The sequence below is a fragment of the Notolabrus celidotus genome, chromosome 9 (genome assembly GCF_009762535.1).
Source record: "Notolabrus celidotus isolate fNotCel1 chromosome 9, fNotCel1.pri, whole genome shotgun sequence".
NCBI classification, from domain to species: domain Eukaryota; kingdom Metazoa; phylum Chordata; class Actinopteri; order Labriformes; family Labridae; genus Notolabrus; species Notolabrus celidotus.
In genome coordinates this window covers 14,805,864-14,831,199 of record NC_048280.1, presented here as the reverse complement: position 1 = coordinate 14,831,199, position 25,336 = coordinate 14,805,864, and the positions used below count along the sequence as shown (strand labels likewise).

Genomic DNA, 25,336 nt, shown 5'->3' with positions numbered 1-25,336 from the left:
TTTTTGCAGCATTAAATGGTAAATAAGTACTATAATCTGTTATTTTATTCCATACATTGACTTTACTTTCCCTCTCTTAGCAGACAATTTCGCTGCAACCTGACCCAAATGATTGTGTAGGCCTACCTAATGTTTAATCAAGTAAATAACTTTTCAACATCATAGATCAATTTCAGACATTTATTTTAAAACATTAATTACTAACAAAAACACACCTTCAACACTGTTCCAACAAATATATTACCACTTATCTTATTTACAATGATTTCACTTAGGACAGAACTTGAATGTCAACGCACATAAATATCATGCAATCAAAATATTTCTTTAAGAAATGTCCAACACCAACGTGCCTTCACATACAGTACGCATACAAATACAGACACTTTCAGATGTTTTGTGCAACTAAAGGCCTCAGCAGTGAGGGAAAGACAGTCTGAGATGCTCGTTTATGAAAGGAGCGGAGCTCAGCATGGCAGGAGGACAGAAAGGAGTCCTTGGCGCCTGCAGGAGAGAAGGCACCAAACATGCAGCAGGGCCTGACATGAGATGAGGGTACCCGAGAGAGCTGTGAGAGGTCTGCCTTGGGTTTGGGTTCTGCGGACTGGTGGCAGAGGGTTTGCTCATGATGCTGTCAATGCTGAAGGAGCACTTTCTCTGCGAGCCAGGCTTTGGCTCTGTTGCGCAAAGCTGCGCTCTGAAGTCTTTAGGACCACTGCTTTTTCCGTGGTTATTAAGAGTTTGTGGCAGGAGGTGATAGGAAGAAGGAGGCATCATGATTCCCTCCTGCAGGGGATTGTAGCGAAAAGGCGCAGCGGGCGGTGGGCTTACCTGGCCCTGTACGCAATACGGTTGCCCGTAAGGCCGGTAACAATTCAAGTTGGTATAAAACATTAGTCCGTCTTTGCCGAGCTCAGGTTGATTCCTCTTGAAGCGCTTCCTACGCCTCAGGAAGCTGCCATTGTCGAACATGTCCTCTGAAGCAGGATCCAGGGACCAGTAGTTACCTTTGCCCGGGTTCCCAGGCTCCCTCGAAATCTTGATGAAGCAGTCGTTGAGGGAGAGGTTGTGTCTGATGGAGTTCTGCCAGGCGGGGAACTTGTCTCTGTAGTATGGAAACTTGTTGCTGATGAAATCACAGATGCCACTCAGAGTCAGCTTCTTCTGTGGGCTCTGCAGGATGGCCATGGTGATAAGGGCGATATAGGAGTAAGGAGGCTTCACCGTGCTGCTCTGGGCTTTCCTGGAGGTTGGTGTGTCTGCACAGAAACTGCTCTCACTTTCTCCAGAAGAGTCAGGCTCTGAGGAGTCAAACTCAGCTCCAGATTCTGCTGAGAAGCCGGGGTCCGTAGAGCACTCATTCCGATAAAAACTTCCTTGTGGAGGCTCATCCTCGCCAACTATGTCAATATCAGTCTCCTCTAGAGGCAAGGCTGCGTGTTGGGAAGCATCAAACTCACTGGAGAGAGTCATTGCCACACACTGAAAGTTCAAACACGCATAAAAGTTAACTGTTCCAAAGTTACATCGATGGATCGCTGTGCGTAAAAACTAATAGACCCCAATTAATGCGTAAAAGCGCACCTACAGTATCGTTCTTCTTAAGCCTTGTGTATAGAATGTGCGCTTCGGTAAAGAGGGTTGGGGCTTATATGCATCAAGGCTGCCTCTGCAGGCCAGTCCCATTAACCCTCTGGGCCTATCAGAGGACCCCCTCACCGCGGGGAGCCAGAGGAGGCAGGAACAGGGGGTTTGAAAGTTCTTAAGTGCGCAAGACTGTTAATGCAAAGAAAACCCTATGGATGGAAAATGTCATATTTTAGCAAATATGACACTTTTAACTCATATCATTTCTATTTCAAAGTGGTTATTGGTGAGTAACAAACACAAAATGACACCAAAGGAAAACCCCAGAGAAGTAAAGGTAAGTTAACAACAGAAAAAGGAAAGTGTATGCCCCAAATACAATTTTGTAAAAAAGACCTGTTAGGATTAGAGTTAGCCCTAAATGTCACTTAAGAGTAAGTTTACTCATCAGTTCTTGCACTCCCGAAACCCAGTGTTTGCACCATCTGAGCCTGATTCAAGTGAAGTGTGTTGTCTGATGAACAGGTTCTAAGGTTACCTATTTGGATGATTTACTGTACGCTTTATTTGATTTAATATTTTGATCGTTTGAGCTGTGAATCTCGGTGTGAAGTCCTTGAGAATTTTGACACCACGCCCAGCCGTGATAAGACACAAAGTGTTTCCCTCTTGAAACCCCTGTGGGTTCGTTTAGTTTGCCACCTCTGGATGCCCGCAGGTGGTGTGACCATGAAAATGGCCGTGGTGGGGCTCCCCGCTGCAAGCAGAGAAAAGAGGTAATAGTCGCCTTAACGAGGCCATCAGCATCAGAATCGAGTAGGAAACGGCTCAGCTGCACAGTGCGCCCTGGGCTGCGGGGCTCAGCTCAGCTTTACGACCGGGATGAATAAGCAGGGTCATCCTCAAAGCAAACCGGTCCAACAGCGGATATGTGACAAAAACAGTGCTGCTAAAGCATCTCCATTGCAAATGATCGAGTTGGGAAAGCTCCACCTATTTTGTCACCTAACTGGGCCCACTGTGTGAGAGCGTGCGGTTGTGTGAGATGCTCCCCACATGACTGCATCGATAAGGTACCAAATACAAGAAAACAGCATTGCTGTCATATTACAATCATAAACTCCACTAATGCAACAAAATACTGAAAACACATAAAGCTGCAAAATATTTACATGGAGGCAAGCTAGTGTTCACTTTACAGAGCCACATCTTTAAATACCCCATATTAATACTACATCTACATGATTTGTTTAGAGACATTGGGAATATTTCTGAAGTAGGATGAACGGATGACACACAAGAAGATGATTTTGAGAAATTACCAATTTAAAGACAATAATTAAATTCCCATTGGTAATATGTACATAAACAGGTGTTAGCTTATGATGGAATAAAACCAGCAAAATCTCATTGACTGTAGCGAAAAGGTGATTTAATGTAAGGGGTCTGTAAATCAGATAATACTATAATAATATACTATCAATGTTTAAGTTTCCACGCTTGTGTAACAAGCACCCTGTATATAATCATGGCCTGCTTACCAAGTGTAAAATCTTAAAGCTCTTTCTACTTAAAACTAAGATGTTAATGCTTTGAGGTGTTTTCACACTGTCAAGTATCATACTGAACTTAACACTTTAACACAAAGACACTTTGTTATGTTAATAATCTGCCATCGTCAACTAGAGCTGATCATTTTGACTAAACCTGCTTAAGCATCGTTTTGTTCTGTAATATCAGAGCAGTCACAGATGTAGAGAGAAAAACTTTATTTTAAATTATTAAAATGAACAAGGTTTTAAAAGCCTGAAACAAAAGCAAGGGTACTTCATTTACAAAGTACAGTGTTGTCCCACTTTTGATAACAATACACTGCTTTAAATCTCAACCTTCAAAACTGCAGATTTTCACAAACCATTATTTTAAAAACATAATGCATACATTACATTAAGGGACCATGTGGCCTTCTTGTCTATGCACACATTTAAGATGTCATGTTCAGTCTATATTTTCAGTATCACACAGCAATTCACTCTTCACTCAGGCACCGCAGCAACTCAAACACTCTTCAATTCGCTGAAGCCTTTATGGTATGTAGTGATGGATTATCACAACTCAAAAGTGCCATATTCATCACTCCTGGAATTTTCCCCATCCTCTGACGTACCTATTGGTCTTGGAGGAGAGGGGTGAATATCTGGTGCACGGTACCAGATTAGCTGATGGCCAAAGCCACAACTTTTGCTCCAGATACAGCAGTATCTAAGGAGAGCTAGTCACTAATGTCCCTCTGTTCTTTGCACCACTGCAGAGATGAAATGCTCCCTCAGAATGTCCTTATCCAGGTTCCTACCTGCAGAATGATGCAGATATGGACATTTTTAAAACATTGAAAATCATTCTAAAGGTAGATAAAGCAACAAATGTTTGAAAAAATATCATATATTATGGTAATTTGTCTAGAAAGAGGAAGTTGAAGCACAAACAGTTGAATAAAATAAGAAATAAAGTGATCATTGAGCTGTCAATTCCACGAAACTCCCTCTGAAAGAAAAGTGCAATCTCAACCTAAAGAAGTATTCATGTATTATTTGACCTTTTATTTAGTTTCATATAATGCTTAGGTTTTGACAAATCTAAAAGTCTTGCAGGATCATATGTGCTGCTTTGCAGTGAGACAAATACTCAAAAGAGGAACCTTGTTTTTGGAAGATTGTCTGACTTTTTTGGATATTGTGGACACTTTAATAAAGTCATACCTTCAGTTATCATGCAGGTTTACGGTCAAGACCATATGAATATAACGCAAGAATTAGAAACCGAAACTTTGTGTCTGTCAATGTATTTATTTTAGTAGCACTACTCAGTATCAGTCAGAGCTCCCTCCACAGACTCCAACTAGTTCAAAATGCAGCCGCTCAGATTTTAACAGGCACATCAAAATTACAACACACCACTCCTGTCCTTGCCAGCTTACACTGGCTACCAGTTTTTTATCGTGTTGATTTTAAGATCTTATTGATTACTTTCAACATTTTAAATGGACAGGCCCCAAACTATTTAAGCAACCTTTTAACCTCCTATGTGCCTGGGCGGCCCCTCAGGTCTTTGGATGCAGACCTGCTGGTTGGGCCCGCCTTAAAACAAAAGGTGACCGGGCCTTTTCAATCGGAGCTCCAAGTTTGTGGAACTCCCTACCACTGCCGATTAGACAGTCCACAACCTTAACTGCTTTTAAATCCTCACTAAAAACAGTTTGAATAAGAAGGCATTTCTCCAGCCCTAATTCTTGAATTTGCTCTGCAGTCAGATGTCTTGTTTTGCTTCTGTCTTTTTCTCCCCTGTTCGCACCGTTTTTTATGCCTTGTAATTCTCTGCTTTTTTGTTGTGAAGCACTTTGTAACCTTGTTAAGAAAAGTGCTATATAAATAAAGTTTATTATTATTATTATTATTATTATTATAAGTGAATATTAAGTAGATGTGAGACCATCAACCTGATCAATTTTAATACCATTCAAAGGACATGCTGCATCACACTGTCTTAGAATTGTGTGAAGCTGCATATGAGAAAGAAGTGTTGGCGCGTGTGCGTCTCCTCACCTATAAAAACCAGGCGGTTGATCCGCGGGTTCTCCTCCCAAAGCTGTGGTGTCTCATTCAGGTCATACAACTCATGGACCCCCTGCAGCATCACTTGGTGGTCTTTACCTGCAAATGATACTATACCCTGCAAACACACAAGTCACAAGTCACAGTGACACATTAACCCACACTGAAAGAAACCTTTGGGACTGATTGATACGGATAATAAAGCTGCAGTAATTGATCACTGCTGCTGCTTGGGTGACTATTGTTCTGCACTGTACCTTTGACCGAATGACAGTCATGGGCTTTCCTTCTTTGTTTTTGAACGCCTTTTCCCAAAGCAGATCCTGAAGTGGTGGAAAATGTGTTTACAAAGGACTGTACTGAATACAAGCTTATTCATGAAGAAAACAGGGATGCACAGTGGAGGGTCTAAATAATGCACAGTGTGGGTTTACCTGTATGAAGACATTCAAGGCGTCCTCAGGGAGATCTCCAGCCACTTCAAACGTCACAGTCAAAATACTCTGAGGAAGACAAAAAAAATAGGTATTATCAACATGTGGTAAAAATGAGTAATTTTGTGGTTTGATATTTCAGTATGTTCAACATTATTCACTAACTGAAAAACAAGATGAAAGAGATAGAGAACAATTACAAGTGCTTTGAGTTATGGTGAAAGTAGGAAGTTTTCCTCCACAGTCATTTACATGTAAAACTCAAATTACAGCATTTATCATACAGCCAATTGTACTTATAATGTCATCGTTTTAATGTTGTAAAGATGGAGCTCATGTCAACAACTTAATATACTTCTGAGTAGTGTATTACAGTACATATGTGAAAAAATCATCATTTCTTTGTAGAAAAATATTTAAAACTGAGATTCTAAACACTAAAATATTAAACCATAAAAGGAAAATAAGATGCTATACTTAAAAAATAAATAAAATAGAATAAAAAGTGACTAAAATTTGAACTAGATGATAAATAAATAAATAAATAAATAAATAATTAAAACTGTTATAAGAATAAAACTCAGTTAAAGGCGAGACTAAAAATGTACTCAATTTCTACTTCAGTGAAGTATTTACTTACATTTAATCGATTCTGAAGGACTTGGAGTGAGCTAATGTGGCTGTAAAGTTTTAATTGAGGTAGATTTAGACACATTTTTTCTTCCTGTCTTTTTAACATTTGATAATAATGTGTTCTATATTATGTTTGTATGTATGGGTGCTCATTGTTTGTGTGAAGCTTTGTTACCTGCACTGCCTGTCTCATCCAGGACACTCTTGAAAAATAGATTTTTTTTAATCTCAGCTACTTTTTCTTCTTAAATAAGAGTTCAACATGTTCCTTCATTGAGAATGACTTTTCAATCTGTTGTGAGGTCTTTTAGTGCACTGATCACGGGTACTTTAAAAACGTTCCAACATATATTTTGTGATTACTGAAACCAGAAAAGTCTTTGTGCAAGTTAAACAAAAGAAGTGTTTTTACGCCCCGGCTGATGACTTTGTCAATGACTGTGTCAAAAACCACAACTCCACTCGGCACTTGAAACCTAGTAACAGCTCCCCTTTCTATACGCCCCCCTTATATTCCCTCTCTCTCACACTCTTCTCTCTCACACACTCCCTCCTCTCCATACTTCCTTACAGCGTTTAAAGGGCACTTTGTAGATATTTGGGGGGTTTTGTGTTAAGTGTTAAGGTTACACACTTCCTTGTCATTTGGTATAACAACAGAAAAACAGCATTCTCATTTACATGAAAAGAGCAACATGGGGAAGAAGAGGGGAGGAGGGGATGGGGGGAGAAAAAGGGGGAGGGTTTAGCTTCATGCGGGAAAGGGAACCTGGAGAAAACAGACAACAATGGTGTTATTTACACACACAAACAACCCTCATCTCTTTCTCATCCTGTGATAAAAGTTCATGGGTATAAAGCTCAACTGAGAACAAGATGAGGCCTAATTGAGGTGTCAAGTATTGGTTCTAAATGATGAGAGTATCGCGAGAAGGAAGCTGATCCTCAAAGTGATATTTTGAGTTGTCCATATCATCACCAAAGGGAGCTTTATTCACATGAGGTTTGGATATGGAGGATAAACTGGATATTTTCTAATAGATTAGCAGACTAGAGGCTTCCCATTCCAAAGGATCACTCAGTTGATAATTGAATGGTTAAATATCTCTGCATACAGAATTTTATGGCATCTCAATTCACTTTAAACAACTGTAAAGCAGTAATACATAGCCAAGGACTCTACCCAGTCTAGCCAATCCAGCGTGCCCAGTCTACTGAAGCTTTATGCTACAGTGTATGACCCAGACTGGGTCTATTTGTAGTGTAACAAGAAAACATCAAAAAGCCTGGAGTTGATCTCCACATAAAAACCAGAAGCTGGGAGGGAGTTTTCACTACAGTGTCACAGCCTGGGGGGATGCAGAGCACAATCTTAGCCCTGGGGTAAATGCATCCCCTTCTGTATCCCGGAGGAAATGATGTGTTGAAATAAATTAGCAAACAAAACAAGGAAACCATGAGAGGGAAGGATTGAATGAAGGGTAAGTATCGGGAAGGGATGAATAAAAAAAACACATAGAGAGGTATAAAGGAGGGTAAAAACAATACCTTGTCAAGGTGAGGTCTTGTAGATTTCACAAGTTGGAGCTTCTCTGCGAGACTTTTAGAGCGAGAGGAAAGATTTAAAAGTTTATTCTATTTTAAAATCACAGAAAATAAGATTACCGTGTTGACCATGCTACATTATTCAAATTCAGGCACATCAATTTATTTTACCGAAACACATCATAGATAACATATGCATGCCATATCTGCAAATGTACAAGACTACTTTTGAGTGACTTGACTGACCAGATCACATTTTGGCATGTACATTATTCTCTATACCCCAAGCCTTTGAAACAGGACCTACTAGAGCTTTGTTTAAATTCTGTTTTGTATTTATTATAGCTATTTTTATGGTTTTCGAGAACTCACTGGTTGTTTGACAGCATTTTTACAACGTACTTGCATGCCGGTATTTCAAAGATTTATCAAAGCTTTACACATAATCTTGTGAGTCTATTGATTATTTTAAATTTGAAATACCTTAAACTGTAAAAAAAAAAAACTTATTTTGAAAGAACCAGAAGACATACAAGGATTACGCAAATAAATGTGAAGTTTCCCAAAGATGCAGATGTTGCTTTGAGGGCTCACAAGCTCCAAAAGTTTTTTCCAGGATAAAGCCTTTAATGAGCTTGTATTTTAAATTTGAGTTATTTGCTTAGCTCTGATTTTGAGGCAAAATAGGCATTTTTTTAAAATCTTTTTTTTATATATACATCAATCATTTCCATTGCTTTAACATTAGACAGTGTACTCAATATTTTTTTGAAACTCTCCTCTATGTTTCATCTTCTCTTCGCTTGAGGAAACAAGATTTTACAGTTTCTGCCTCTGTGTTTTATGTCATTGTAAAATACACTTAATGCTGTATCAGTGCTTAATGACACAGCTCTGAATGGACTTGTGAAAACTTTAGAAATGGCAATTAAACCCTACAAAACACCGACCACCACCCCCAAACAAACTACAGCCCTTGTTCTCCCCATCAGACCTCCTCATCCTGCCCCCTCCTCCCTGACCTCACAAGGAGGCTAAATGTTGTGTCCAGCAGCTTGAGCCCTGCGTGCTGTTAGTACCACACAGGCGGAGCGGCGGGGGGCCGCTTCAAACAGCCCGCGTGGGATGGAGGGGGGAGGAGGGGCTCGAACTCTCAAAGGCAGGGGGAAAGGAGCTATCTGTCGGGACAAGGGGGACTCCTCGGGAGCCGCTGGACACACACAGCTCTAATCCTCTGCAGCTGGTCTCAGAGACACTGACTGAAGGCATGTAAGAGAGCTTTAACACTGCGGCCTGTTTCATTCACATGAAAGGATGAACGCTGACTCTATTCATGAGAATGACATTCTACAGGGGATACAATATGATGACCACCCTGCTGAGTAACAGGGGACGCTCAATAAAAGAGTCTGTTAATTAGAGAGAGACATGGTGAGCAACAGTATCAAAGACTGCTGGGTGCACAGTTCAGACACACTGGGAATAAAGGCCAGCAGTGGAGTCCAAATAAGTTGTCAACCTTTGTTCTAAAAAAGAACATGACACGTATTATCCAACAGCACTGTCAGTGAACACATCTGTATCAGTACAGCGCCCTGTACTCCAGCATGTCTGTCACATGGTTTGACCATCGCAGAAAAGCAAAGAGTGTATTTTCAGATTGTAAAGATTGGATCTGTAAAGTTTCTCACATTTCTTCTCATCATAATGATTCATTCACATCAGAGATGTAAATAACATGAAAAAGAAACTTAAAAAAATAAAAATATGATACATATAAATAACCAGTAACTTAATTCAGCTGTGTTAAAATGTGCAGTTTTATGTCCAAGATCTGACATTTTCATTAACAAGGCCACATGTCTATTTCCATTACTACCACTTTTATCACAATCAAAGTAGAACTTAAACAGAAGCATGCAAGGAAGCTTTGGCAGCAATGCTATTTTTTTTTTAGCTCTTTACCCCTGTATCCTAATTCTGGGTACTTGGTCTTTGAACCCAAACGAGAGATTCTAATTCTGAATTGTGGGATTTATTTTTTATTATTGGGGGATTTAATTTTAATTTTCTATTTATTTGTATATATTTTGTCATTTATGTACTTATTATGTTGTTTCTCCCCCTTTCAATTCTATTTCTTTGTTTATTGAAAATTAGATGTTTTAAAAATAAATGGTGTTTTGATTAATTAATTATTTACTTGTTTATTCATTTAACTTTTTTTTGGTATCTTTTGGAATTTATTGATTTAATTAATATCAACTTTTTTTTTTTATCTTCTTATATTTTTTACGTCACAAATAGTCTGTTGGGGTACATGTACCCAGATAGGCCACTCAAAAAAAAACTTGAGACAAATTCTCTACCAACTACACTTATTGTTAAAAAGACAATATCCCAACACTATTATTAGTTTAAGGAAAGTAAGTTCCTTGATCACTGAATGCTGTTTTGAATCAGGGCATTTCTGTTCATATGAAACTTAGAACAAACCAACTCACTTTGCTCCATCTTTACTATCAAAGGAATGCAGATCCAGCACTTCAGAGAGATCCACCCTGTGAGAAGAGACCATTAATTGTTTTCCAGTTCTATTAAAAAATTCAACAAAACATCAGCAGGTAATAAATCTAGTTAGAAACCTCAGCTGCTGTCACAAGCTAGTTAAAACTAGCATTAAGGCTGACCAAGTTAACTGCTTTTAGTGCGTAAGTTGTGGGGTTGTTTTTTCGATTAACCCCTCACTGTGCAGTTTCTTTCATCTGCTCACCCTGGTCTGAACTCTGCGGGGGACCCAAAACACACCCAAACCTTTGATACACACTGCTTGTGCCATATGCTACCTGGGTCTGATAACACACATCACGCTAACACAGAGAGAGCATAAATACACATAGTTGCACGTACGCACATTGACACATATGCAACCATGTTGGCCCCAAGACCTAGGGTCAAAGAGTAAAGACTTGGGGGTAACTGGACACCATCGAAGGCCTGGTGTTTACTCAGGGTGCAGCAGTTTGTGTGCGTAAATGTGTGTGGCAAGAGCCATGTCACGCCTGACCGGCTTCATCTTTGATATAAAGATCTGAGCAGGGGCAGCATGTGGGGTTCATCTGGCTGCTAAACAAAGCAGGGAACTCAGTGAAAAGCTAAAGATACACAAAAAAGACTTACTTTGATCTTTGGGTTTCAAGAATCTTGACAAGGCCATTTACAGACCTAAAGTGAGAGTGAAAAACAGTTAATATTAAGTTATTTAAAAGAAAAAAAGACCTATTCGGACCACCTTGTCACCCTTTAATGTTGTTCTTCAAATCCTGTCCCATGGTAACACAAAGGGCTAAATAATGTTGAGATAGAAAAACACAAAATTCTATTTGAAAAGGGAGACAAAAGAGGTGAAAGTCTGTGAAGCTGACCTGACCGCATCTCGGATTTGATTGAGGTCTTCCTCATTCACCAGGTCTACCTTGTTGATAATAGTCAGGTCAGCCACAGCAATCTGCCTGAAAACACATTAAGATATTCACACAAAAATAATAAACAGTGTAAAAATAAGTCTAAATCAAGGAGTCGCTGTCTTTTACGCACTAAAAATGTCAAACTGTGTGTACGTGTGTTAGTTTTTCATGGGTGGCAGTGGGTGATGCATGCCAAACTCAAATGGGAGTTAAGTGCTGTTTGGTTTAGAGGTGAAAACACAAACAAAGACCAAGAATGCAAAGGGTCATGCAACTGGTCTTTCTTCATCGGTGTATTTGTTCAACAACAACACAACCACACAGCTGCCGGAGGAGACAAACACGCAGACGCCCAGGGAGACAGACAGGCGGGTGGCAAAGACTTCAGGTAACAGTTTGACCGACGGTAGTAGACACTGACTGGTCTTTCTATCCTAAAGAAGGAGTTTGGCATCTTGGGATACAATGCCTTATATATTCTTGCCAATTAAATGCTATTATCTTGTTTGTATGTTACAAACAAAGTGGCTTAGAGCTTAGCAATAAGACTAGGGAAAAAGGGAGACAGCTAGCTTTACCAACTAACTCTACTGATATCTCTAAATCTAGCTGACTACCATCTTTTTTCATTTAATGCGTAAAAAAAGAAGTGCGTAAAAGTTTCTCTGTGTCAGAAGGATAATGTGTTTATTTTCCAGAGGTGTCAAGTAACTTACTTAAGTAGAAATTTTGGGTATCTATACTTCTCTGGAGTAATTATTTTTCAGGCGACTTTTTACTTTTACTCCTTACATTTTCACGCAATTATCTTTACTTTCTACTCCTTACATTTAAAAAAATAATCTCATTACTTTTATTTCATTCCGGCTTGTCATCGTTAAAATAAAACATTTATGTACATTGACATTTCAATAAAGGCTAATGATAACATGCCTGTTAAGTTTGACTTTTTGCACCATTAAAATACTGATAGGCAACTAGTCATCATATCTTCCGCTCCATGAGACACGTTAATGCTCAGTAGTACACATATACGGTTTGTTAATGTATTTGCATTGTACTAAAATGCGTTCATTTTCAATGGGCATGAATGCGGCTGAAACAGGTGCAACCCAAATATTTCAACATTAACATATTAATATAACATTATAGTCATTATGGCCTTTAGAAAATGTTTTTTTGGAAGGTAGGGTTGTGCACTATAGGCCCCTGTGGCGCAGCCTAAGCTTTTTTCCTTAATGGCATTTTTTTCCCCTTAAATTACTTTACTTTTATACTTCAAGTAGTTTTGAAACCAGTACTTTTACACTTTTATTTGAGTAAAAAGGTTGAGTTGATACTTCAACTTCTACAGAAGTCTCTTTAAACCCTAGTATCTATACTTCTACTTGAGTAATGAATGTGAATACTTTTGACACCTCTGTTATTTTCCAAACCTCAAAGCAGACATACCTGGCTGCTTCATTGATGAGCCCTTCTGCTTTTTCCTCCAACAGTTGCTAGAAAGCAGAAACAGGGGATAAAACTTTGACATACAGCCAGGAAATGATAGAGGAATAAAACAGGGTTTGAAGTGCATTATTGCTCAGTTTGAAGTCATAAGTTTAACACTTTCTTCTTTTAAAGAATAAAAACATTGTTGCAAAAGCCAACCAAAAATGTGACAACTTAATTGGTAAAAGAAAGGCCAGTATTTCATCCAAACAAACTAAGTGATCTTCTCAACACATTAAACCACAAGAGATGACTTTTAATCTTCTTCTTGAATCTGCTTTCATTTGGGACACAGCACTTTCCAGAACCGTTAAATATATAATAACAGAGAGAGAGCAGGGGGTGTTAATCTGGATCTTGACCCCTGAGTGCCAATCTGACATTTATCTGTCACTGCCTGCATCACAATGGCTTCATTTCTGGAGGATGACTGACAAAGAGGTGAGAAAAATTTAATGGGATGTCCAATTGATGGGTTTTTGTTCACCACCCTCTATACCAAGACACAAACACCTTTGAGACGGTGTGAGGTAAAGGGCCCAGGCTAACATGAAACCCCTCAAATAGACACATATTTTATAGGACTGGTGAGAAGAAAGGCAGATGAGTGGATGTGACAGTCCTATTACAATGGCCACATCTCTGATATCAATTACTCCATCACTATCAGTTATCCTCTCTTCTTTCCGTCATTGTCTCCTTCTTCTTGCATCTCTTCAGTGAGGCACTGGCGCCATTAAATGTGTCACCTCACCGAGTCTGACACCTTCAAATTAGAGCCCATTATCTGGGTGTCACTTGTCAAGTTCCTCTTTAAAAGACATAGCTAGGGCAGGATGTGTGTGGCAACATACTGGGAGGTTTACGCACAATCTTTCAAGTTTAACAGCTTCATTTGGATTTAAGGTGACAAAAAGCCAAATATTAGCTACTATTTAGCTACTGCTCAAATGTAGATTTTGCCAGTGCTTTGAAAGTTGGTGATGAGAAATCAGGGGCAGCAACTACAGATGTTTTTTTTTAATAGCTTCTGTTGTGTTATTTTTTTTTATTGGTTTAATTAAAAAAGTTGATAATAATCTTGATGTTGATGTTAAGATAAAAGAAATATCCATTGCTTATCATAATGTCCAACAGGCCGAATAGACAACTATAATTCACTTCTTCGTTAAACCAAGAATCCATAGCTTATAAAATCCAAATTTCTGATGGACACTGATTAGGAAAAGTAGCGTTTCCTTCCTGTTCAAAAGCTAGAATCAGAAAATGTATTTATAAGAAGCACTTTTCTTGAAAATTACAACAGTTTAAGACCTTACAATGACCGTGATATTTACAAAAAAATGGCTTTTTGGATATCTTCTTTTAACATACCTGCAGTCCATACTTGGCGTCAATGACAGTAATGATGCCTGTCGGAAAAATAAAGTAACAGTAATCAAATCCAGTGATACAACTTGTGCACACTTGTTCTAAATTGCAGTCGCCTTTTGGTGTTCAGTTTCGTATATTTGTCTAAACCACTTTCTCTGAGTTAATGGAAGCAGACTTTTGGTATGCCTGCGTGTCACAACAGAGAGGACAGCTGAGTATTTAGTGTGAGGAGCAAAACACTGTTTAAACAAACAAGGCTGGCAACATATGAGCAAGTGAGAAAAAGTATCTGTAAATGATGCTACATTTGAAACAGTTACAGCTCACAGAAATCTTGAATTATCAATCTATTTTTTTTTTATTAAAGCGTTGCTTAACGATACAAAACGGGTGAGAGACATGAAAATACCGTACACAATATACAAAAAGTGAAAGACAAGACAACAAGTGAACATTACAGAGAATAATGTGCGTGTATGTGTGCATGTGTTCGGTGTGCGTATGTGTATGCGTGTGCGTGTGTGTGTGTTTGTGTGAGTGTGTATGTGCATGTGTGTATGTGCATGTGTGGGCGTTTGTCTCTTTGTATGTATAATTGTATCGAAATAGGGCAGTATTTTGAGATAAGCTGGGTGGGAGAAGGTAGTGACGGCAATTCGGGACGGTGTGAATTATTAGAGATACCCAAAATTAAATAATTATAATAACAGATAAACACATTCAAAATAAAAAAAGAAAAAATAAAAAATACATAAAAATAAAAAGGAGGGGGATGAACTAGTTCAGTGGGCAAGAGAGAGATTGAGTTAACATAAATAAAGAGTTATAATACTACAACTACTACTACTAACAATAATAATAATAATTATAGTATTAAAATAATAATAATAATAATAATAATAATAATAATAATAATAATAATAATAATAATAATATTAATAATATTAATAATAATAGAAATTAGTTCGATTTGCTAAAAAATAAAAATGAATAAATAAACAAATAAAAATATTATAACTAAATAGTAAATAATCATAGTCATGATAATAATAACGGTAATAATATCCATAGTACTTATCATAATTCTTAGTATCATTTACATCTTAACCTTAACCATAATCATCACTGCTTCTTCCTTTCACCCTGAATTCCCTCTACTCCCCTTAAGTTCAGTTTTTCTTTTTTTTTTTAATTATCTATCTTAACAAGGTAAATGATCTTCAAATACAGATACACAGTGCCAAAAGTTCTGAAGAGTTTCCACAAGAAAGATCCGTTTGTTCTGTCTGACTCCAACACAACACTCAAATTCAACCCCATTTAAATAAGAAAGCTAAGTTGGTGTTTTGCAAGTCTTACAGTAACTATCTTAAAACACTCTGAAGTCATGCACAAATCAAATCCATTTATCAGCAAATGTATCGCTACTCCAAAATAAGATTAATGGTTTCTGAGATGTTATGTTGTACACATGAGAAAAACAGATCGATCTAAAAACCAAATTAATTGCATGATGATTTGCAAATACATTTTTATCATTACAAATAACTTACCATCCAAGTAAATGTCACTGCCGAGCTCTGCATCCACCCAGAACATGGAGGCCACAGCTCCTGCAAGAGGAGATAAACTGTTAGAGGAAGAACATCTAGAAAGGTCCAAAGTGTTCTTAATTGGAAGCACGTGAGAAAACTCCCACAGGGTAATAGGGGCTATATTGTCTTTCTTTTCCTCATACAAGTGCCCATAAAATGATTCACTTTTATATGTCACTTTAGAGAGAGAAAAAAACCCACGTGAAAAACATAGCCCTGAATGCCACATAGTAACTACAGTATCTACTACTACTCTATCTTTGAAATCACAGCAAATCATTTGTCTAATACATCTAAAATATAATTAAAATGAATGGATGGGTGAAAGCTATTGATGACATTTTTTATTTTGACTATGAGATTTTTCACTATAAAATGTCATTGAATAATACTGAACAATGCCCCTTCTAATTTCACATGAACATCAAGATTACATTTACATAGATCAAGTATCCAAAACTCATTTAGGATCATTAAAAAGAGAAAGTGATCAAACCATCATGTATTTGAGCATTCCTATAATCTACATCAATCTGTAAAAAAATAAGATTATTCTTTTTTATTTTAGTAACATCTAAGTATTGACCAAAAAGTTTAAGTTTAAGTGCTCTAAGGGGTTTTTCTTTTCTTGCTGAGCTCTGTGGAGCGAATAAAACCAATACCAGAAGCTTTAAATTGTTTATCTCACACTGGTTTATTTGGTTTGTTTCCATTTTCAAGTGCTCGCGGTTATTACAAGACCCTATGTTACCATGCCAGCCACAGCTTGTTCACATAATGCACTTTTGTCAAACTGCCAAGCGAGAATAAGAAAGCATTGTAAATATTTGATGGATACGTAATGAAAACACTGTTTTTGAGTGGCATGTTTCACATAACTCATCCAACCTCCTCGTGAATGGAAGAGGAGATCCCCCCCGGGAGCTGTTATGATTGACAGCACTGCCAGGGCCAATGACAGACCCGTCCCAGTCGATAAAAAGCCTGTCTCAGCCAATGACATGTCGGGGGAGAGAGGACAGCCCCAGTCTGAGCGTGCTCTGTTGGTTCTGTCTGTAAGGCCAAGTGGTGTGTGTCTGCCCATGGCGTTTCCTCCTGACACCTGTCACTTAGCGACACACCCCAGTTGTCACAGCGCTCGCCCTGTAATGGTCTAATATTGATTTCTCGATTCAAAGCTCAGAGATAAATGGACAACTAGGTTTTTTGGCTGTCCCTGATGGAAATAGTTTCCTTGGATGCTCCTGTCACAACAGAAGTCTAGTCCCAGGAGTTATAAATGTTTGACTTCTCACACACTAAAAGAGAAAACAGGAACTTTTGGCAATCCTTAAACTGTAGGATGTCCCTAAATACAGGGACAAGAATGCTATTCTATGAACACTACAGAAACCACAGCTTAGAAGAAGAGATTATTAGAAGAGAAGCCTAAATCAAGATTAATTTGCTTGTATACAGCACAGTCTATAATGGCAATGTAATGACGATTATTCTATTAATCACTAACCAACCAGCCAAATATGCATAATTACAATGTCTGTCGATCATGAACAAGTGATGTCCAAACATTAGATTTTTAAAATCTGTAGACTGGAATCTTCTAAAGCAACTACTTTTCTCATGGCTTAGACAGAGATTCAAATTCTGGTAAGAAAACCCCAAGATGCAGCACAATGAACGGCTAAACACAGGATCACAGGGTCTGTGGGTAACCAATGTCAAATTGGTAAAAGGGTGTAGCTAGTGTAAGAAGAGCTAGCAACACTAGACTTTGGTCCTCCCTGTGGGTTAACGTCCACATGTCTGTTCTAGTTGCACATTCCACCAGTCAAATGGTCAGTTTAACCTGACACAGCCTATGTACAAACTTATTTTGATTTTCTAGATCATTTACATCTGGGGAGTAGAGCTTTATGGCATTATAGTATCGCCATTTATCGGAGCTACAGACCCAGATAGTGGCGGGTAGCTGCAGCTATGAAAACACAACTTATGACAGGCCTACAACAAATAAGAATAGATCATATTTAATAATAATATTATTATTTATAATAATGATAAAAACAACAACAACCAGAACAATAATTATAATAATACAAATAATGCTACAAAAAAATATGATGATGATGATTATGATGATGATGATGATGATTATTATTATTATTCTTTCAACTAGTAATTCTGGTGTTGAGAGTAACGATATTATACTTTTAAAAACCATTAACAGTAATTGCTTGAGTTCTGTTTGTTATACCGTTAATATCTTTCATGACATGTAATAGACGCATATCTGTGTGGGGTGGGGGAAACCATGTCCTCCCTGCCTCTAGCACACACACACACACACACACACACACACACACACAGACACACACACAGACACACACACAGACACACACACACACACACACACACACACACACACACACACACACACGCACACACAACAGCAACATTTGTGTGAAAGAGCTGGCAACTAGACAAGTTTCAAAAGGAGGCAAGTAAACATAAATATGATTTTTAAGACAGACCTTCATAACACAAATGGCCAATGTCACAATAGAATTCCTATTTACATGATAACTCTTGGTATAGCTAAAGCAAATAATGTGATACCTGGATCCGCCAGTCCTGTGGTTTCTAACAGGATGTAGTCAAACTTTCCTTTCTTTGCCATCAGATTCTCGATGGCTTTAAGACCATTATCCCTGAAAAGAATATGTATGATTAAAATTTGCACACTTGTACTCTCTAAAATTCAACAAAACACTTCATTATAGATTGATATCAAACAAAACATCTGTGGTGAAACTCAAATCCCTAGAGCAAAAAGTGAATGTAATTACTGTAACACCAAAAGGGCCATCTACCCTCTACGTACTTGACTGAGCAGCAAAGGCATCCATTCCTCAGTTCCAGCCACTCTTCATACAGCTCTCCAGCATGGCTCACTGCAAGCGACTTCTCTAGTGCACTGCCTGCAGGGGGAGAAGAAAATAGAATATGCATTCATAATAAGGTTAGCTGATTAAGACAGAACATGTTTACCAAATATATCTTGGGGCTGTAAATCTTTTTCAATAAATAAAGATATTTTGGCTTTCAGACCATTTAAACAAAGTCTTGCAAAACATAAAAAAATTTGCCAAACCAGCATTGTTAGTCATAAATGTCAGAAGGCAAGGCAAGGCAGCTTTATTTGTAAAGCGCATTTCATAAACGAGGACAACTCAATGTGCTTTACATTAAAACATTAAAAGCATTGGAAACATTCAGACAGCCATAAAAGAACACAATTAAAATGACAAATATAATAAAACAGAAAAGAAAAGGAAAATTAGAAATATATTAAAAATTACATTAAAATTTGCATTTAAAGTAGGTTAAAATGAGCTAAGATAGGAAGGCAGTGGCAAATAAAAAACGTCTTAATCTTTGATTTAAAAGAGGTGAGAGTTGGAGCAGACCTACAGCTTTCAGGGAGTGTGTTCCAGATATGTGGTGCATATTGACTAAACGCTACTTCACCATGTTTCGTTCTGACTCTAGGGACTGAAAGCAGACCAGTACCTGATGACCTCAGAGGTCGAGGTGGTTCATAAAGTAGGAGCATATCAGCAATGTATTTTGGGCCTAAACCATTCAGTGCTTTATAAACCATCAGCAGGCCATCAGAAAGTTATGTCTTGAGAAATGAAACAGATGACAAGCTTGCAGCTTTAATATATCAGTGGATTAACGATAGATACATATTTGTGGGTTTACTGAAGGTATCTGTAAACTTGTCAATGTGCTGCTCTCTTGTGGAAAGCTGAGGAAATTACACAACCTGCATCTGCCTTGTGTCAAGTCAAGTTTACCATTCATACAGCTTGAAGCATCAATATTTGGCTTCAACAATATTGTTTGAAACTGATACTTGTCTGGATTTTTCTGATGGACAATTATATGTTTACCCTCTCCAAATTCATTGAGAATAACAGCAATTCGCTTGTTGTGTTGCTCTGTTAGGATATAGTTCAGGAGTGTTGTCTTTCCAGCACCTACAGAGAAGAGAAGAATAAATAAATCAAGTTGAAAGGTAATACTAGAAGTTGCTTTTTCATGGTTACTTCTGGTCAAACACAATTGGTTATTGTTGTGAGAATACAAAATGCCCCATGTTAAATTACTGAAGATGCCATAGCAACCTTAAACGGGAGTGCACTACTCACAACAATACTCAATAAACTGATATACAGCATACAATGTGATGTATCTTTTTCGTAAATTTAAAGCAAAATATGTCAATAACCTCAATCTGAGAAAAATAAGAATCTACAAACTAAAACTTCACAAAAATCTCGTCTTACACAAAAGACCTCCTTATATATGCAGGCAAGAGGAAAAAAACAAACAACCAAAAAATAAAAAGACCTGCTTCCTGTTAGCACCATCAGAAAAGAGGGATTCAAGAAGCTTTTCAGAGAACTAAATCCAGATACAAACTAACAAACTGTCTGATTTCTAAAACTTTCAAAATTCTGCCTTTAAATGTAAGTGAAATAATTGTTTGATAATTATTGTGATACTTTATTGTATCACAAACTTTATTGTGATAACTTCTTTTTCAATATCGCCCAGCTCTACTTCTGAGTGTGATAAGGTTTGACTGAGAGGTTTATGAGATTATAACCTCCATCATAATCTTCTTAAAGCTGTGAGTGACAGTCTCACCCAGGTAGCCTGAGATGATGGTGACAGGGATCTGCTCTGCAGGAGGGCCAGGCGGGTTGTCGATGGGCACCAGCTCTGGGCAGTCATCTTCGTCTTCAATCATGCCATCCATACCTGTACAATATTTGTCTACGGGTTTATGATGCAGAATCTGATCCAACAGAAACACTTAACATAATATCTCGACTATAAGAACTGATTGATCGAATGATTTGAGTATATTTCAGCACAAGACTATACAGAAGGAGGAGAAACAGCTGTCAGAACATGTACCCACATCTACTAAAAACATGATAAATGTCAACGATCATATAGTATTGTTTAATTACTTCTGAATTATTTAAAAAATGAGAAGTTAGCACCACTGTGTTCTCTCTGAATGGGTATTGCTAACACTTAGCTGTTATCATTTGTCTCCCCATTATAGCAGCTCACAACGACACGACAAAAAAAACAACCCACCGCCATTCATTTAACACACTACTTGTTATTTTTTACCTCCCTTTCTTCTGAATGCAGTCTCTCTAAGTGTGGAACAAGTAATCCTCTCTCCCTGCAATGCTGCTGCTTTGCGTTTTGACAACGTCCTACACTGAATACAATCCGCCTGAACTCACAGTGGTGACAATCGTTCCGCTTTCATTCACAGAAGGAACTTCAAGTCTACAGGAAAGGACGACTTTAACGAAATAAACAAATAGTGAACAGAGGATTATTTTTCTGGTTTTAAACACCTGCAGAGAAATATACAAAATTAATTTTAATTCAATCCATTCAGGGGAAAGAAGTTTCTCTGATCCTAGTATTGTAATAATCAGCATCAACCACAAGGGGGCGTCATGGACCAAGTGTTGCTAGACAGAGACCAATTTGGCTTTATTGGCCAAGTATGTTTAGATTAGATTAGATTAGATAAGATTACAGAACTTTATTAGTCTCCTGTGGGGGAAATTCATATGCCACAAGGGTCTGTTCACAGAATCAACAAACAATAAGACAGTACAGTCACAAAAACACAACATATAAACAAATAACACAGTCACAACTTTTGAGGCCTAATTAACAGCTATGAGTCAGATCCATAACTACAACTGTTCATTAAAAAATCTGCTGCAGGAACAATGGACCTTCTAAGACGTTCTATGGAGCACTGCGGCATCACCAGTCACTCACTGAAGGAGCTTCTCAGTCCATTAAAAACATTGTGCAGGGGATTGCCTTCAAAGATCAGAACAGTGTTCAATTTAGTCCTAGTTCTCTTATCCAACGTAACCTCAAGAGAGTCAGGGGTAATCCCAATTTACAAACAAACAGTTTGACCCTGGTTTTATGAATCAGGGAATGCCATTGCACAGACAACACAGAAACATTTCAAGATGATAGGCACCAAAAATCACAAGTCCTTTGGTAAACTATACATAGAGATCAATGTAAAATGCTGTCTTTAAAAGAATAAAGAGATGAGTTTTAGACCATTTGTCACGCTTAGTCCTGATACAAAATACATTTTATGCAGATGAATTCCCCCACCCCACCCAGTCCAAAGAGTATGTTCTGCTTGTACTCAAATCTATTTTAACATGCCTAGATCTATCATCTAAAATATTATCTAAAAACATTTCCACAAAAAAAAATTAATTAATTGGTGTACAGAAAAACACATGCTGTGTCTGACTTCACAAGATACAACATAAGCTGTTTATCATGCAGCTTGTGGAAATATGTCAAACCACTTGCTGTGCTAGTTCCCTCAGTCAACTCTATCCTGGCTATTCTTTCTGTATTTCAGTTTTAACCTGCAGGACGTGAGTACATTTCATTTGGCTAAAATCCAGTTTGAATGCACCATTACACCATGATTGTCTCTCAAACGTGCCCTAAGGTTATAACCCTTATTCATTCACATTTGTTGTCTCAAAGCCTTAAGTGGGATTACCCTGATGACATCACCATGGTTGTTTTCTCCCTGGAGGAGTCCACATGAAAAATAGAGGATACCCCTTTAAGCCCCCCTCTTCTTGCAAATAAAGCATCAGATTGTACACATCTTAACATCAGATGGTCATAACCACAGAGTTGAAAATTTTCAAAACAAATATAGAAATAGACTGAAGCTTCTCCATTTGTGCACACAATGAAAGCATTGTATGTAGCCCCTTACACATTGCAATTACGCAACAGTACAGTAACAAAGTTCAGCCATCACTACGCCTTTGTACATTCATGCTGAACTCAGCAATAGTAAGTATACTGTAAGTGCATGTCACTTTGTTACAGCCGACCCCGTTCTCCCCTACTATCAGGGCCGGCCCATGGCATAGGCAGTAGGCAAATGCTAGGGGTTCCGGACATCCAAAGGGGTGCCGCTAAATGAGTGATGAAGAAAACGTGAAGTTAATAGGAAAAACAATATTTTTTTATCAAATTAAATTTTGGATTAAATTGAGGAATGATGCCAGAAATCATCTAAAAGCTTGTGATTCACTTTTGGTTTTAATAAATAATGGTACGCAAATCAGATTTTGAAGTCTTTAAGTGTTCATGAGTTACTTGTTTTTGTTTTGTTTTTGTGGTTTTCCTTACACTTTGGAAGCTGTTAGCTTAATTAGATAGAAAATGTAGGCTAGGCTTAAATAAGCATTTTACTTCTACCTTTTCAGTCATCACTTAATACATTACCATTGCTTTGTTTAAAGTACCGGCACTGTAAAAATGATTGTGTTATATAATGACTGAATACATTCTACTACTATTACATTATGTATTTTGAAATTGTCCCCCCCCACACACACACACTAAATATCAGTGTTGTTACCAATTTATTAATGTACTTTTAGAAGTAACTTTACAATAAGAAAAAGAAAATGTGTTTTCTTTATGTGCATATGTGATGTGATTGTTGGTGGAGTTGGCTACAATACAAGGGGCACCAGTTAAAATCTTGCCTAGGGCACCAAGTCGGTTAGGGCCGGCTTTGCCCTTACACATTGCAATTATGCAATGGTACAGTAAAGTTCAGCCATCACTACGTCTTTGTACATGCATACTGAACCCAGTAATAGTAGTATAAGTGCATGTGACTTTGTTACAGCCGATCCTTTTCTCCCCTACTCAGGGGCGTGTCCAGAACTTTTTGACTGGGGTGGCCCAACTGAGGCTCTCACATAGGTAGGGGTGGCCAGTGCATTTACAATAAATAACATTTACCCTTTCTGTCTTACCAACCTACTTTCATTAAAGTATTAAACAGTTATTATATTCCTTTTGACTTAAAAAAAACCCCAAAACAAGTGGCATAAATCTTCTAATTCTTTAAGGTCTTACAAAGATGTTTTTTTAAAGTCACATTTGAGGGTACTAATAAAGAAATCTACTGTTAGCCTTTTAACTCATCCCAAATTATAGATTTTAACAGAAACCCCACCTCTGACAAGGCAAATAGCCAATCATAGTTTGGGATTTTGGGGTGGCTCGTGGGGTGGCCAACTGGATTTCAAAGGGTGCCAGTGCCACCCTTGGCCACCCCTCTGGACACGCCACTGCCCCTACTATTGCCCCATATTCATCCAACTAACTTTGTATGTGATTTTGTCTCACTAGCCGAATCTTGTATCCTCCCTAATCTAACGCGCATAACATCGCACATGTTAGAGCAGAGAGAAGACAAGAAGCACTGATGCTTCTTTTGTGCAAACCGAAAAGCTTGTCCCCACAGCGAGGGAGCGCGCGTGTCTCATCCAGCGGCTGTCCCATTGTGGTCTCCTCCTCCTCCCACCCTCGCGTCTGCCTCTCTCTCTCCCTCTCCCTTGCGCGCTCTCTCTCTCTTTCCCTCTCTACGGGATGGCTCAAATCAAATGCGGAAGTTTACACCCAGTAATGCTGGTGCCGCCACTAGCTGGATGATTTGAGTGTTGACATGACAGTTGAGCTGTAGCCAGGGGAAGAAGAAGCGACTGGTCGCTGACAGGGAGGCGGCACGAGTCCGCAGGAGAACCACCAAATCCAGCGCGGGCGGGCGGACTGGACTTTAGACTCACTTATGGCTTCTCTGGGCAGCGCAGAGCGACGGGCTTTCGCTCTGAAAATCAACAGGTATTCATTCTTGCTCAATTTGTTTTGATTCCAGGTTTTAGTTGTGGAGTGAGTGGGAACTTTTGGTGGTTCCCTAGAGGTTTGGGAGGGAGTGAGCACTCTTGTCTTGACAGTTGGAAGGGTTTCAACAGTGGAGCAGGCAGCCACATGTTGTGAATGTTAATGCAGCAGGTTAGTACACTGTCCCAAAAGAAAGGCAGCCTGGAGGGTAAGAAACGACCAACTTTCTCAGAAGAGGAGTTATTAGGGGGGATGTATGCCTAGCAGAAGTGACAGCCACGTGACAGCACGAAACGTTCCTCTCTTGTATGCTAATTAAGCTGTTTGCACAAAGTAATTCCCTGAAGTGGAGAAACAGTATCAACAGTATCGACAGTATCAACAGTATCAAGTCCTCTGCACTTAAGATGGTAAAACTATATTTGACCAGTGCCATTTCCTGATAGAAAAGGATCAGGATGTTGAAACTATAGGCTACTGTTTCTAATATGATCATTTCCTGCACTGTGCACTGTGCAGGGTCTTACTTGCTCATACAGCTGCTATAAATATGGACTGATGTGGTCATAATTCCGGCTATGATGACACTTGCCAGGTGTGGAGGAAGTTCAAGTGGAAGTCTATTGTGTCCCATGCCTCCTCAGTAGTGCAGCTCCTTAAAACAAATACATTTCCTATGATAAACAGCATCAAGTGTTGTCATACATTTCGTTCCTGTTAGAGTAGTTTGGCTCAGATCAGTTGGACTCAATCACATTGTTGAAGCAGGCGAGGGCAAAGTGCACGCA

General features: G+C 38.5%; 3 protein-coding genes across 7 annotated transcripts in view; 1 reads left to right on the top strand and 2 right to left on the bottom strand.

Annotated features, from left to right (window-relative positions):
* Window positions 1-216: 216 nt before the first annotated feature.
* On the bottom strand, window positions 217-1,626 carry foxd5 (forkhead box D5). The gene has a single exon (XM_034692742.1). The coding sequence runs from the start codon at window positions 1,471-1,473 to the stop codon at window positions 415-417; it is 1,059 nt and encodes a 352-aa protein (XP_034548633.1). The 5' UTR covers window positions 1,474-1,626; the 3' UTR covers window positions 217-414.
* Window positions 1,627-3,339: 1,713 nt separating this feature from the next.
* Window positions 3,340-21,069, bottom strand: cbwd (COBW domain containing). 2 transcript variants are annotated; one of them, XM_034692741.1, is made up of 16 exons: window positions 20,955-21,069; window positions 20,457-20,585; window positions 19,697-19,783; window positions 18,622-18,718; window positions 18,357-18,448; window positions 15,699-15,758; window positions 14,146-14,183; window positions 12,730-12,776; window positions 11,236-11,322; window positions 10,991-11,035; window positions 10,315-10,371; window positions 7,814-7,865; window positions 5,633-5,701; window positions 5,456-5,521; window positions 5,190-5,316; window positions 3,340-3,940 (listed from the first exon to the last, which is right to left on the bottom strand). In XM_034692741.1, exons 2-16 carry the CDS (start codon window positions 20,566-20,568, stop codon window positions 3,867-3,869), a joined length of 1,110 nt encoding a protein of 369 aa, XP_034548632.1. In that variant the 5' UTR covers window positions 20,569-20,585; window positions 20,955-21,069; the 3' UTR covers window positions 3,340-3,866. The 2 variants fall into 2 exon arrangements, with proteins under 2 accessions (XP_034548632.1, XP_034548631.1); XM_034692740.1 differs by having other exon boundaries at window positions 20,457-20,570.
* A 3,200-nt stretch (window positions 21,070-24,269) lies between these two features.
* dock8 (dedicator of cytokinesis 8) overlaps window positions 24,270-25,336 on the top strand; it is a 68,326-nt gene continuing 67,259 nt past the window's right edge. For all 4 annotated transcript variants that reach the window (XM_034692219.1, XM_034692218.1, XM_034692216.1 and 1 more), the window contains exon 1: window positions 24,270-24,548. In XM_034692219.1, the coding sequence (XP_034548110.1) occupies window positions 24,496-24,548 (53 nt within the window). In that variant the 5' untranslated portion in view covers window positions 24,270-24,495. The remainder of the gene's footprint in view (window positions 24,549-25,336) is intronic.

What these genes read in the sequence shown, in the direction of transcription:
- foxd5 (XM_034692742.1), bottom strand. Translation starts at nt 1,473, where the DNA reads ATGACTCTCTCCAGTGAGTTTGATGCTTCCCAACACGCAGCCTTGCCT.
- cbwd (XM_034692741.1), bottom strand. Translation starts at nt 20,568, where the DNA reads ATGGATGGCATGATTGAAGACGAAGATGACTGCCCAGAGCTGGTGCCC. An exon ending in CAGTGACATTTACTTGGATG is followed by an intron (nt 14,184 to 15,698) that starts GTAAGTTATTTG and finishes TTTTTCCGACAG; the next exon opens with GCATCATTACTGTCATTGAC. An exon ending in CAAGACCTCACCTTGACAAG is followed by an intron (nt 5,702 to 7,813) that starts GTATTGTTTTTA and finishes TGTCTTCCTCAG; the next exon opens with AGTATTTTGACTGTGACGTT.